Raw genomic sequence first — 15,949 nt, 5'->3', positions numbered from 1 at the left:
CGATGTTGTTGCATGTATGCACATCAATGTTGACCTATACTTATATGCTGATGATTGTTATAGCTTGCACACTATGCGCAACATTTACAGTTATGACTTCAAATACCTCCCAAATGAAGCATACTGGCCTACATGCACAATTTATGAGGGATGGTTGTCAAATCCTCAATTGCATAGGAAGTTACACGGTCGACCTGAATATAGTCGAATTAATACCGATATGGATGATCCTCAAAGAGAGCCAGGTCAACCCAAACTTTATGGCCATTGCATAGGTGAAGGTCATATCAGAAAACATTGTCCACATCTTCCAAAATATTGAGTTGGACGCTAAAATAGGTGTACAAAATATTATGTATTGTAAAACCCCTAGTTCCCAACTATTAGTAAAATTTGTTCTTTCTTTTTCAAGGATCAAGAGTAACCTTTGGGAAACCCCTAGTTATTCAATGATTATTGGTACGACCATTGTAATTTTTAAATAAATCTAGTCGTTTAAGACCGTTGGGATGGACAGTATCAGTACTCCTCTTTATGGTATCAAGACTACTGTGTAAAGTAGTATCGATACCCCCATGAGTATCGGTACCTATTTTGCATTCTGGAATTTGACCCGTTTGGAAAATACTGGTAGTATTGATACTACCAACTGAGTATCGATACTTCTTTTACGTTTGGTATCGGTACCAAATGAACAGTATCGATATTGTTTTTAATTGAAAATGGAGAAGACAAATTACATTTTAAATTTTAAATTTAAAACTTCATTAAAGTTTTTTAATTGAGAATTTACTCAAAATTAATCATTTTGATAACTATAACATCTCATTTTAATGATAAATAAAATTTTGAATTTTAATGAGAAAATAATTAATTAATAAAGACACGTCATACATAAACTATAACCATACAAATGAATATTTGAACATATGTCATTTTTTTAACTTTTATACATCTCTCTATAATTCGATCTTCCTCTGTCTTCTTCTTCTCAATTTCTATGTTTCTTTTTTTATTTGTTCTTCCCTCTCAACTAGTCGTTTCTACGTTGTTTCGGTAAATCTTCGTACTTCCTCTTCTTCTCTTTTTTTCATTTTCATTTTCATTTCCATTTTATTCTTCTTATGCTCCTCAACTATGTACTTTATTGCCTCCTTTTCTCACTCTTCATCTAAAGAATAGCTTAAATTCGAATCGTCGCTCTCCGAGTCGGTGTTGTGAAACCCATAAAATTTTATATTTTATGTATGATCTATTCTATGTTAAGCTCATTTTTTCGTTTATAAATTTCTAACCTTAGTTATTATCATGTGCATTGGATTGACCACTCCCAATTTGCTAATGAAATGCGTTTTAAATGTTTTCCACCATAAAATTTTTGGAATTGATGGGATTTGATATATGCATTAAAAAGTCATTGCATAATGTATGGGATTGATGGGAATTGATACATGCATTAAGAATCCATTGTAAGAATTTATAGGATTGATTAGAATTAATACATGTATTAGGATTCTACTGCAAAATTTTATTTTCAATGCAAATCCTTTTTAATCTTCTTTCAGTTTTTTCTTTATTTGTCTGGTTCCCAAAAATTTTCTGCATATATGAATCTTATTTATAAGGCTTATTATAAAATAATTCTTAAAATTATGAATAAAAAATATTTGAGTGCCTAAAGAATATTTCGTTAAAAATAAGTGTCTAACATTTTCTATGTTATACTTTTAGGTGTTTGGACGTTAACCATCATTAAAAAATTTTGTTGAGTGACACGTGCCATGTTCTGGTAATTTGATAATTTATTTAAAAATTTAAAAAATTATTAAAAAATAAATATATAAAAAAAATCCCCTCATCCCTCTTCTCCCTTCTCCCTTCTCCCTTCTCCCTTCTCCCTTCTCCCTTCTCCCTTCCCCCTTCCCCTTCCCGATCCCACCGTCACCACATGCTCATCGTGTACACCGCCACTACCAACAGCTTCACTAGCACCTTGTGACCCCAACCACGAGCAACAATCACCCAAATCGACTGTCGATCGTCACAAAACAATAAGAAATCGTTCGTTTCCTCTCACCGTCTTCTCTGGAAAACTGTAACTATCACCGCTTCCACGTGTGAGAGCGTCGTCTCACGCCGAGAAAAACCCAACTATCCCCTTGTCAAGTAGCGCCACCATTTTCCATGGAAGAAGCTTCGAAGCTTCAGTGAAAACCCAACTAAGGTTTTTTTGTAATTTGAAAAAACTAGGGGTTCTTTTTATAAATTAATTAATTTTTTTAATTTTTTCTTTTAATAAATAATATTTTTATTTATAAAAAATTAAAAAAATTAAAAAAATATATATAATGATAGACACCTAAAAATATAACGGAAAAAACATTAAATACCTAATTTTAAATAAAAGCTCTTTAAGTGCTAAAACGTTTTTCGAAACATAATTTAAGTATTTATTTTTGTATTAAGCCTATTTTTATTTGCTAGAGCGATTGTTTTATTTTTTAAAATCTCGTACATTGACTCAAACGTATCTTACCTTTAAATAAAAAATTAAGAAAAAAAAAAGAATTTGCTCATTGAATTATGTTGTAAGATAAAAATATATCTCGTTAAGCGAAAACGTAATTAATAGGAGATCATCTTAATCCTTTAAAGAAAGAAAGGAGGTCTAGAATTCATGACCAAAAGAGAATACTCCTAATAAATCTATTTCAAATTTATTTGCTCAATTATCCACAACTTAGCTTGTAATGAAAAATAGTAATTTCTATATAGTAAATAGAAATCGAAAAGTTAAGAGACAAGTTGGTTTTGCAGGAGGAAGTATGCATTGCTATATATGAGTGATGGAGATAGCACCAACGTAGAAAAAAAACTTCCTTTTACCTATAAAGCAACAAGATTTTTGGCATCATCTTCGCCGAGACGTGACGAAGACACGTCCCTAGTTGCACCGCTATTCACATACCTGCAATCACAAATAATTCTATTCAGACGTTTCACAATTTCATGAAGTTTCAAATCATAATAATATCACCTCTGATTTTTTTCTTTTATTTTTAAATTTTTTTTCTAAATATTGTATTTAAAGTGTATTAATAATTTTTTTAATATGGTGAGTGATTACAATGTGATATTTGTTCAACATTTATTTAATTAATAAATAACACACTCTGTATACATAATTATTTGAATTAATGATCTCTAAGAAAACCGTCTTCTCTTTTATTATTCATATTGCTTGATGGGTTGATATAAATTGATTTTAGTATAAGGATAGACATGCAAATCTCAATCAATATAATTATATATATGGGAAATAATGTGGCAAATCCCAGCATTAATTTTAGCATGTTAAAATTTGTATATAACAAGGTTTTGCGATCTTGTGGTGGATTTTAAAGTTAAGATTTTGTCTTTTGTATCATCAAAGTGTTTATGCATTGCTCAGTTTGAGTTTGGAGTTTTTCTCTCGTATTGTATTTGGGGTGTGAGAAATAGCTCATATGCACCCAAATTATGAACCTAAGCTCTCTTCAATTCACACTCCATGCATAATACAAGAGATAAAATTCTGACTCTAAAATCACACATAGACGCTTTAAAAATATAATATCGATCTTACTGAAGAATTCATTATCAACTATCTAATGAACCACAATTCACATATTTCTTCAGACGAAATCATAAACCCCACTGACCCTATTTTCAGTTAATTAGAAAAGCAAATGTTGCCAAACATCCTCATTTCCGAATTCACCAAAATGTCGTATATGAACCTGGATCGAGGGAAACAAACAACATTGAATCAGTATACTTTATGCAAAAAATAATAATAATATTAGAAATAAAAACCGAAGGGGTCAAATTGCAAAAGCATATGCAAGATGAAATGAGTAACATTGCAGGGAAATAGTCATAAGTTAAGTCCTTTGTCCCTGTGGGTTATGGGGAACTGGTCTAATTTGTCTTTACTAGTGGCATCACGAGGGCACTGGCAATCATATTACATCACATTTACACCATCCTGTTTTGTACCGGAAGGGAAAGGTAGCTATCAATCGCTAAACTCTATGAAACAAAAGAAAATTCCAATTTAAACTAAAAAAAATGATGAATTATTGCTGGGTTTGTCTTAATGGAATTCAATGAGCAAAAAATGGACAAAAAGGATGGCCGGCTGAGACACCTCCCTTAACTTATTCTTCACCCTCTTTTATACATAAAACCACTGCAATTAGTAGACGAGGGCAAGTGAAGACTCCAGAGTGGAGAATAACTCGTTAGCAACGTTGCAATTGCCAAATTTACCTTATGAATGATTTGTCAACATTAAAGCTATAACTTAAAAAACGAATTTCTACAACTCATTGATTTGAGTCAATAATAAAAGAGAACGAACGACGTTTTTCTTTGAAGATTTGAGTCTTATATCTACATGGTGTTTGTTGTCAATACTATCTTGTAAACAGATAACTTAATGGGTTCATTTAAACATGATTGAATAACCTCTAGTTTACTTTATTCTTAAATATTTTGGCTGCATGTATGGGTTCATGGATAAATCGTTCTGTACAGTACGGATTCACAGCTTCTTGAGAGTATGTATGTGTACACTTAGAAATCTAAATTTTCTGTTAGTTATCTATTTTATTGATAATCTTTATTCAAAAATTTTATTTATGTCTAATATTATTAACATACGTGTATTTATCCTCAAAAATATTTTTAGATTCGTTACTAACTTCGTGCATCGATCCTTCCCTATATATAGGCTTCAAGCTAACCTAAGTCTTTCTGTCTTCCTATTTCTCTCAACACATTTAAAACACAGGAAATTTGTGTAGAGTTCTCTTCCCAAGTTCAAAACCTCATAGTAACCAGGAAAATCCCCAGCTCTTCAATTCCCATATACAAATACCAGCCAAACAATTGTCAAACAAACAAAAGAGTCATCAATATCTTCCATGCGCGTTGGTTCAAGTTCAACAAAACCCTAATTAATTACCCCCTCTTTTTTTAGCTTTATTTAATTTTTGTTTAGTTTTCAACAAAACGAATGAAAAGTGAGGTAAGAGGAAGCGGTGCATCCATTTCCCTTCAAAACCCTAGCCTTTTGAACACGCCACATGATTCTATAACCGGAGCACTCAAAGGATGCCTTGGTAGTCTTGACGGGGCATGCATAGAGAAGCTTCTTCTTCACTGCGCTATTGCTCTTGAAAACAACGATGTGACCTTGGCCCAGCAAGTCATGTGGGTGCTCAACAACGTCGCTTCCTCCGTCGGCGACACAAACCAGAGGCTCACCTCATGGTTCTTAAGGGCACTCATCTCTAGAGCGTCTAGGGTTTTCCCCGCGGCCATGAATTTCAACGGCGGAAGCATGTTTCAGAGGAGGCTGATGACTGTCATCGAGCTAGCCAGGTACGTCGATTTAATCCCTTGGCATCGTTACGGGTTCTGTGTGTCGAACAGTGCCATTTTTAAGGCCGTCCAAGGATGCACGAAAGTTCATATATTAGATTTTACCATCACTCATGGTATGCAGTGGCCTACTCTAATAGACGCACTAGCTAAGAGACCCGAAGGGCCTCCTTCGCTTCGAATCACGGTGCCATCTTGCAGGCCACAAGTTCCTCCTTTGCTCAACGTGTCGCAAGAGGAAGTCGGACACCGACTGGTGAATTTCGCCAAGTTCAGGGACGTGCCTTTTGAATTCCATGTCAAGGATGACCCTTGTGTGTGCAATGAATCACTGTTGACTCAGTTGACTCGTTACGAGCTAGACCTTAGGGAGGAGGACGAAGCTTTGGTCATAAACTGTCAAAACTGGCTACGCTATTTGTCCGATGAGACAAAAGGGCATGGTTTTTCGCTGCGAGATGCTTTCCTCGACATAATTAAAGGCCTCAATCCTCGTATTACAGTTGTGGTCGATGAGGATTGTGATTTAAGCGCACCGAGCCTCAGTTCGAGGATCACAACATGCTTCAATTATCTTTGGATACCCTTTGACGCATTGGAGACATTCTTGCCCAAAGATAGTTCCCAAAGGCATGAATACGAATCTGATATGGGTCACAAAATCGATAACATCATCGGTTTAGAAGGGTTTCGAGGGATAGAGAGGCTAGAATCCGGAGCAAAATTGTCACAAAGGATGCAAAATGCCGGTTTCTTCAGCCTTGCATTTTGTGAAGACACCATTAATGAAGTTAAATCCCTTTTAGATGAACATGCTAGTGGATGGGGCATGAAGAGAGAAGAAGATATGCTGGTTCTCACATGGAAAGGTCACAACTCAGTGTTCACCACGGCCTGGGCCTCGACCGAGTTGGAGGATTGAAACGGGTGTGAACATAAGACAAAGAAAAACATCAGTGGTCCGGTTGAAACAGCAGAGACAAAACAGGGAGCTGCTTCTCTCATTGTCGAAAGGCTGTAAATGGGCATAAGACAAAAAAAAACGCAGAATTTTGTGGATAAAATCATGTTTCATACCATTAACCTATTCCATCTTCTTTATAAATTAGGCGACTTTAGATAGCTTTTGTTTTTGGTTCAGTAAAAAGCAAGGAGAGAAATGTACAAAAATGAAATATAATTTGCATTTGTATGCGGCTAAAACCCGATGCGCTGATTGTTTTCAGGGTAGCAGCACCCAACAGCCAGTTTTTAATTATTATCTTATATCTATCTAAATTATTGAAGTTCTAATTGAGCTAATAATATCGTAGTTTAACAAAAATAATTAGTAGATTTTATATAATTTTAATTAATGTTATAGTTTTGTGACAATAATTAATAATTAGTAGATTTTATATAATTCTATTTAACGTTATAGTTTTGTGGCAATAATTACTAATTAGTAGATTTTATATAATTTTAATTAGTGTTATAGTTTTGTGACAATAATTAATAGTTAGTAGATTTTATATAATTTTAATTAATATTATAGTTTTGTGACAATAATAAGTAATTAGTATATTTTATATAATTCGAATTAATGTTATATTTTAAGTATGATAACCCATGTACTTAGTTCACATGGACAATGTATGATAGTGAGATTTTCATGTTATTGAGATGTTACAAAAATCATGTCATGCTACAAAAATTGAGTCATAACCATATCTTATGATTATCCATGTTTATCTATTATTCATGAATGCAAGTTACAAGAGTTTAATTGCCTAAATAATTTAGATAAAGTTTATATGATACAATGACATATTTAGGATCGAGCAACTATGTCTTTTGATTTTTGGGTTCGTTTATCCTACGTGATTAATTTTATTGATGTGGTCTAGAACTTTGGTGCTTTAGAACCTTTGAGTTCGTTCATCTTGTGTGAGTGTTCTTGATATTGAGTTAACAATACAATGCATTGGACCTGCGGGTTCATCTACCCTTACGTGATTGGATGCGGATCTAATGAGGAGTATTGTTGTGTAACCTCTAGCGTATACGTTATGACTGGATTTAGCGAATTACAATAAAAAAAAATTCAAAACATTTTCAAATTGTAATTAAAATTATAAAGTCAAATTGATCAATTTAAAACATAAATTATCATGGGTAAATTAAAATACCCAATAACCAATGAATAAATAATTCATACATCAGTAGTAATATAAAGTATGTCATAAAACCATTATATCAAAATATAGACACATGTCACCAATCATAAAGGCAATTTGGAAAATAAAAATATTACAACAAAATATATTATACGAAATGTGTCGATCCTCCAAATGTCAGGTCAGAGGCGCCTACACAACAATATCATAAAAGTGAAAAGTTTGGGGAGTGTGATAGGGAGCACAATGTGTTCCAATAAGTAAAGAATAAAACATACAGGTAAATTTCAAAACTGATTTCAGAATCATAGTGTAAAGTGACAATATATTTTTTATTTAAAACATAGAGTTGCCCTATAACCATTCACCATATGCAATTTCGCATAACTGTATCCAAAAGGACTAATCCTAGGTTCATTGGACCTAGGAGCCAACCAAAGGAGCACCTTGGGTTCATAAGGACTTATCCTAACTGAAGCGTAAGAACCACCTAAGGGGTGTGCCTCAAGTCCATGAGGACTTACCCTAAGGAAGTGTCATCCTAAGGGAGTGCCTTAGGATCCATAAGCTCTTACCCTGATGTAATCCATTTCAACCCACAAGATTCATACCCACTGTTGCCTATAATACCTTTAACGTTGACCTACATCAAGATGGAGCAAAGGGGAGTAACCACAGTCTCACTTGTGTTTTTTAAGCTATTATCAGTGTTCTTGGTTAAGCATGTAACTCATGTTATGTCTTCCATCTTTCATGATCATGTTCATTTATGCATATTTCACCATAAGTTATAATACTATGTTTCAAACCATTATAACTACTATTATAATCTATGATCATATCTTTATTTTAGCATTTAAGTTATCTTATGTTTTATTTTATCTTAAGCCATGCATATTTATTTATGTTTCATTTCAAACCATGATAATATTTATTTATGTTTCATATCCATCCTAAACTTGCATATTTACTTATATGTTTATTTTTTGTTTTGTAAGAGCATTTATTCCTAAGCTCTGCATACTTACGATTTTTGTTTGTTTTGTAGGTACATTTAAGGTGCACAATGTGAACGCATTAGGACAGTGTACATCAGTCAGATTACGAGCCATTTTTGAGATATTCCAAGCATATTTGGGCTATGATATCTATTTATTTTAAATCTCACATCTATTATCTTTTCAACGCACTTTCAATCGCATCAATCCGACATCGGGAGCTCGAGATATGGCTGGAATACTAAACACAACGTAGGCTTTAATTTTATATGGTATTTTCACCCATTCCGAGCCTCCACCTATTTATACTCTTCCAAGAATCATATGAAGAGTCATGGTTCAATTCCACCCTTCATGAAATAATAAGTGACGTGAACGTTCATCAAAGGGAGCCAAACCACCCATTTATGCATGACTTTCCAAGCCACTAAAGGGAGCTAAATCATCACCCAAAGAAGATGGATAGGCATGAGCATTGAACCTACCAAGGGGGAGTATTCGACCATAATTAAACCAAGCATAAATGTATAAACAATTCTTCAACTTCATGGCTTAGTGGACTTCATAAATGAGTGCAAGAAGATCATATCATTAAATGACTTGATTTTTCTCCCTAAGCATGTAGCCTAGCAAATCATTTGCCATTTGTAAGCAATCAATTATCTTATCAATCAAATACTTTGTTATTTTATCTCTCTTTCAATTTATTTGAGAAATATATCGATTGAGCAAGCTTTCAAACTTGTGAAATTATTCTATCCACCTTGATAATTCTAGTTCCTATCTCTTAATAGATAGTGGTTCAAAGTCCTTGTTACCATCCCTCAAACAAGTTTGTAGAGAACGCGGTTATGCTCTTATAACATAGTTTCTTCTTTGGAGAATTTGAGATACTATCTTCATCAATTCCATCTCCCATCCTCAACAACTATCCATCTACCATTTTTAACATTGAAGACTTATCAAAATCATCATCACCAACGTCCAACTATCATAATCTTCTGCATCAATACTTTGATCACTTATCTTTCATTTCCATTACCCTTAAACTATCTTATATAAACTTTCTAATCCATCTTATTTGTCTTGTTGTAGTTATACTTCAATTCTGGGGTTATACTTGCGTCTTTCCTAGATCGGGCAAACAACAAGGTTGTCTATCTTTCTTCAACATTAGAGGAGTCTAGTTAGTCTTACATCAAGTGGTATAAGAGCTATTGATGGATTGACAACAAGTCCTATTGAAGTTGCAACATCATAAAATAAGTACAAAAGAAAAGAAAGCAAAAAAAAGAGGCTCGTACAACATTTAGAGGAGTTCAAAAGAAAGAAAAAGAAAATCACAATAAGAGGAAAAGTGTAAAAGTGCAAATAACAACCTTAAAGATACTCTTACCATCAAAAACTAAACTTAAAGAGATAACCTTGTTGTTTTCTCGTAATAGGAGGTTAGTAAGTGTTATATTTGGATTGTAAGTCTCCAAATTCTTTCTTTACTTTTTTTTAATTCTTTCTTCTTTTAACCATTTCTTCTTCTTACCTTAACCAATATTTCAGTTAGCACACACAAGGTTGAAGACTTGTTTGAACTTGAGTTAGTTATGGAAGGACTCAACAAGAGGGATCAAGAGGAAAAAGGAAAAAGGAGTGAGTGAGAACATAAATGGAACTGTTAAAAGCCAAAAATCATATTCCTGAGTGCAAACACCAGCATTGAGTAGAATGAAACCAAAGTTTGTTTGGAGTATTTGTGAGGTTTTGTTGAGCGTACTGGTAAGGTTTTATTTTTTTATATTTATTTTACTGACAATGTCTCAATGTCCTATGAACAATGAGGGAAGAACAAATCTACAACTGTAAGCATTGATAGGCGGAATAATGTGAATGTTCTGAGAAGAGTTTGACGCTTTACATAAGATAATGAATCAACAAGAAGGAACTCAACAATGACGTAACAATGTTGACCACAGAGGGAAACAACCACTTTATTAAGAAAACAATGCACCAGAAACCCAAGAGGATGATGAGGAGATAGAGCGAGCATCCTTACAAGGCTCAAAGCGATCAATTCCTGCAATTGATAATAACTTGAACAATATCCGCATCAGCATTCCATATTTCCAAGGGAAGACCGACCTGGAAGTATATCTTGAATGGGAAAGTAAAGTGTAGCATGCTTTTAGTTTCCATAACTACTCAAAAATAAAGAAAGTTAGAATGGAAACCATGAAGTTCACTGAATATGCATTGATATGGTGAGACCAAATTATTAGTAACCGAATGAGGAATGGAAAAAGTCCTATATCTACTTGGCACGAGATAAAAGGTATAATGAGGTTATGTTTTATTCATGTTCATTATCATCGAGATCATTTTCATATTGCAGAATCTTAAGCAATGATCCTGAAGCATGGACGATTACTATAAGAAAATGGAGGTTGCAATGATTCAAGCCAATGTAGAAGAGGACCGCGAAGCAATAATGGAAAGATTTCTTTTAGGACTCAACCCAGAGATAAACAATACTTTGGAGTTATACCATTACATTGAAACTGATGAGATAGTCTAAATGGCTATGAAGATTGAGCGGCAACTCAAGAGGAGACACATGAATCGCAATCCTACCACCTCAAGATGGAACAAAAAAATGTGAGGAAACCAATCCCTGCACCTATCAATGAAACAACAGAGTCATCTCAAACCAAACCGCATAATGTTGAGAAGAACAAAGGAAAGCAAATGAATGAATGTTCCAGATACATCTGATGTATCAAATGTCTTGTGAGAGGACATGTAACAACCCAATGTCCTAACTGAAATACAATGTTGCTTCTTAGAAATGGCGACATAGAGTCTAAATGTGAAGTAGTAGAAGAAAATGATGAAACTAATGAAAAAATAGAAGAGAAAGTCACAGCTGCAGTCGACAGGAAGCTTTAGTAATCAAAAGAATCATGAACATTCAGTTAGTTAGAGAATATGAAACACAAAGGGAAAACATTTTCCACACCCGTTGCAATGTGAATAACAATGTCTGTTTCATGATCATAAATGGAGGAAGTTGTACCAATGTCGCAAGAACGATTATGGTGGAGAAACTTTGCCTAGAAACCATGAAACATCTGCACCCCTACAAGCTATAATGGTTTAACAAATGAGGAGAGTTGAATGTCGACAAAAAAGTGTTAATTCCTTTCACGATTGGAAAGCATCAAGATAAGGTGTTTTGTGATGTACTACATATGCATGCTTTCCATCTACTCTTTGGGAGGCCATGGCAGTACGAAAATCGCACATTACATGACTATTTCATAAACCAGTATTCATTCCATTATGAAGGTAAAAAGATTACCCTTACTCTGTTATCTTCGAGGCAAGTTCAGGAAGATCAAATCAAAATGAAGGAGAGTATTGGAGCTATGAGAAAAAAAAAGACTACATGACCCAAAGAAGAGATGAACCAAAAGATGAGTGCCTTTTCTAGCAAAGGTTTACTTTGAGAATGCCTTATGACAACAAGGAATATTGAAGATGATTGTCCTAACAATTCAAGAGAAGCAAACAGGGAATACTTTTTGATCTCATCTCCTATGTTTTCAGAAAATGAGATTTCTAATAAACTTTCTTTGCATAATGAACTTATATCTTTTGAAAAATTAGATATTAATATTATTACCATTTCAGAAGATCTGTCTTATAAAGAACCAATGAAGGAAGTGACCAAGCACACATTTACCTACAGTCTTTCTAAATAACTTGTTGATTTGGGGACAAATCACTTCAAAGAAAGGAATGATGATGTGATTCATTTCAACCCACAAGACTCATACCCATTGTTGCATATAATACCTCTAATGTTGACCTTCATCAAGATGGAGCAAAGGGGAGGCAAACACAACCTCACTTGTTTTCTAAAGCTATTATCAATGTTCTTGGTTATGCATGTAACTAATGTTATGTATTCCATCTTTTATGATCATGTTCCTTAATGCATATTTCACCATAGATTATAATAGTATGTTTCCAATCATTATAACTACTATTATAATATATGATCACATCTTTATTTTAGCATTTAAGTTAACTTATGTTTCATTTCCTCTTAGGCCATGCATATTTACTTATGTTTCATATTTATTTATGTTTCATATTCATCCTAAACTTGCATATTTACTTATATGTTTGTTTTTGTTTTGTGAGAGCATTCATTCCTAAGATTTTCATACTTAAGATGTTTTGTTTGTTTTGAAGGTGCATTTAAGGTGCACAATGTAAACACATTAGGACAGTGCAAATTAGTCAGATTACGAGCCATTTTTTAGCTATTTTCGAGCATCTTTGGGCTATAATGACTTCTTTATTTTAAACCCCCTATCTCTTATCTTTCCAACTAACTTTGAATAACATCAATTCGACATCAGGAGCTCGAGATATAGCCAAAATACTAAAGACAGTGCAGGTTAAATTTTATACGGGATTTCCAACCATTCCAAGCCTCCATAATCTTCCAAGAAGCATATGAAGAGCCATGGTGCAATTCCACCCTTCATGAACTCATAAATGGCATGCACATTCATCAAAGGGAGCCAAATCATCACCAATTTATGCATGACTTTCCAATTCACTAAAGGGAGTTGAATCATCACCCAAAGTAGATGAATAGGTATGAGATTGAACCTACCAAGGGGGAGTATTCGGCTATAATGAAGCCATGAATAAATGCATGAACAACTCTTAAACTTCATGGATTAGTGGACGTCATAAATGAGTGTAAGAAGATGAAGAATCATATCATTAAATGGCTTGATTTTTCTCCCTAAGCATGTAGCCTATAAATAGAAAAGCATTTGTCAATTTTAAGCAATCAATTATCTTATCAATCAAACACTTTGTGAGTTTATTCTCTTTCAAGTTCTTTCAGAACTATATCGATTGAGCAAGCTTTTAAACTTGTGAAATCATTTTACCCACCTTGATACTTCTGGTTCCTATCTCTTTATAGATAGCGTGTCAAATTCCTTGTTACCACCCTCAAACAAGTTTGTAGAGAATGTGGTTATGCTCCTATAGCATAGTTTTTTATTTGGCGAGTTTGAGATATTATCTTCATTAATTTCATCTTCCATCCTCAGTAACTATCCATCTACCATTCACACTATTGAAGATTTATCAACATCATCATTACTAATGTCCAACTATTGTCATCTTCCACAACAATACTTTGATCACTTATATTTCATTTCCATTACCCTTAAACTATCTTATATCAACTTTCTAATCCATCTTATTTGTCTTATTCTAGCTATACTTCAATTCAGGGGTTATACTTGATGTCTTTTCTAGATCGGGCAAACAACAAGGTTATCTATCTTTCTTCAACATTGGAGGAGTGTAAGTATTCTTACCTCATATCCGGAGCCCATTAGGCCTAGGAGCTTACCCAAATGTCACATTAGGTCCATAAGAAATTACTAGCTTGATCGGAGTTGAACCTGTAGAAACTTCATATTACATCCCAAAACTCATTAAAATAGTTTCATATAGTACCAATAAAAACAGGCAAATCATAAATCATACATATTTATTTTTTTAGTAAAAACAATAACCATAGAACATATATCAGGAAAACATGATTTAAAATTTAGTAAATCAAGAATCAAATTATAATTTAGATAAATTATTTAGAAGTCAAATCAAATAAAACAATTACATTTCAAATTAGATGAAATAGACATGTACATGTGATAATCCAGATAAATATTTAAAAATAGTTATATAACAAACAAAGAACACACTTCGTAGAAAGGATCGATCCATGAGATCTACTAAGCATTGGTCTTGCTACACTCTACAGTGGAACATGATCCTAAATAATATCATAACAAAGTTACTATTGGAGTAATGTATTGAATTGAGTATTTGTCAAGGTTATAGAAGCATACGAGTAACCACAAGCTCAAACGAATAACTAGATCAAGAGGAATTGGGTTGAGCAAACGTACGATCGGTAGAATCACGAGTACCTTACATAATTAACAGGATAAATTGGTTCTCAATCCAACCTTAATAATACATAACCAAATTACTAAAAATACATATGCATGTTTGGGTTAAAAAGTCAATTCAAAGGCTTTCATGTTAGAATTTTACAAAATAGACTTCGGATTCAGACTCAGGATGTCAAAAAACTTAAAATAAGACTTTTTAGAAAAAGTCAACTTTTTTCAAATTCAACGGTTAGCGCTAGTCAAATTCAAAGTTAAAGACCCAGGTCAAAGTCAACGGTTCAAAGGGTCAACGATTGGTTCTATCAGTTTGGTTGGACCAACTAGTTTGGGAAAACCCGATTTAGGCAGGTTTAGGTTGGTTCAGTCTTACTTGACCGATCTTCTAGAAGAATCTTGGCTGAAGAAGCTGGTCCACATGCAAATAAGGCGGGTGATGACACGTGCAGCAGGAAAAAAGGGTGGTTGAAGGGTTCAATTACTCATGATGCATCAACTTGCCAAAATAAATCCATATCCATGATGATCGACAGGGAGTATCATCGCAAGGTCGGTAGGGATAAGGTCAGACTAGGGTTGCACTTTTATTGGTAATGACAGTGACAATCACCGACGAACAGTGATCGAGGTTGATGGAGGAGAATCTCAAATTGTTTTCATATTATTTTTTATGAACGATGGGTGATCAGGGTTGGGGTCACAAGATGACGTCAGTGTCGGTGGTAGTTGTGGTGTATGCCACTGTTGGCTAGAGACGGGTGAACGATGATGGGAAGTGGTTGGGTATAGTGGAGTGATTTTCTGGAAGCTTTTTGGTTTTTTCACAGGGAAGGGTTAACTGATAAAATCAACTAAAAAATGGGTATAAAAATTAATCCTAAATCAGTTTAGATTAATTTATTATTAATTTCAATTAGCTAAAGTAACCTAGCTCCACTGTCAATGGAAAAAAGTGAAGTTTTTGGGGATGTTAATTTAAAACCCATTAACCATAAATTTTTTATTTTTAATTGACAAGGAATGTGGTAAAGTAGGGTTCAAGTCCTTAAACTTTCTTGGTTCATGTAAATGGGTTCATAAATTCTATTAAAACATTGATTTAGTCCCCCAAATTAATCCAAAAAATTTTATTTTTATTCGGAAAAAATTCATGGTGTGGCAATTCTCCTCCCCTTAAAAGATTTTTTTTCCTCGAAATTCAACCAATGCAAAAACTAAGTCTCTAATGGTTCCTTCAATGGACAAATCCTAAGTACTCTATTTACGATAACATATTATCTCACTAGGCTTGCTACGATAACAAAAATCTCGATACACTCAAATGGAATTTGAAGGTTTTGGGATATATAACTCGAAACATAGG

The 15,949-nt window shown here is 33.8% G+C and overlaps 1 protein-coding gene across 1 annotated transcript; it reads left to right on the top strand.

The window, feature by feature from the left end:
* The first annotated feature begins 4,839 nt into the window (after nt 1-4,839).
* Nucleotides 4,840-6,625, top strand: LOC120144634 (scarecrow-like protein 32). Its single transcript, XM_039158663.1, has one exon. It carries the CDS (start codon nt 5,060-5,062, stop codon nt 6,347-6,349), a length of 1,290 nt encoding a protein of 429 aa, XP_039014594.1. The 5' UTR covers nt 4,840-5,059; the 3' UTR covers nt 6,350-6,625.
* The last annotated feature ends 9,324 nt before the right edge of the window (nt 6,626-15,949 follow it).

The sequence above is a fragment of the Hibiscus syriacus genome, unplaced genomic scaffold, assembly GCF_006381635.1.
Source record: "Hibiscus syriacus cultivar Baekdansim isolate YM2019G1 unplaced genomic scaffold, ASM638163v2 tig00110890_pilon, whole genome shotgun sequence".
NCBI classification, from domain to species: domain Eukaryota; kingdom Viridiplantae; phylum Streptophyta; class Magnoliopsida; order Malvales; family Malvaceae; genus Hibiscus; species Hibiscus syriacus.
This window is presented reverse-complemented; position numbering and strand designations above follow the sequence as displayed.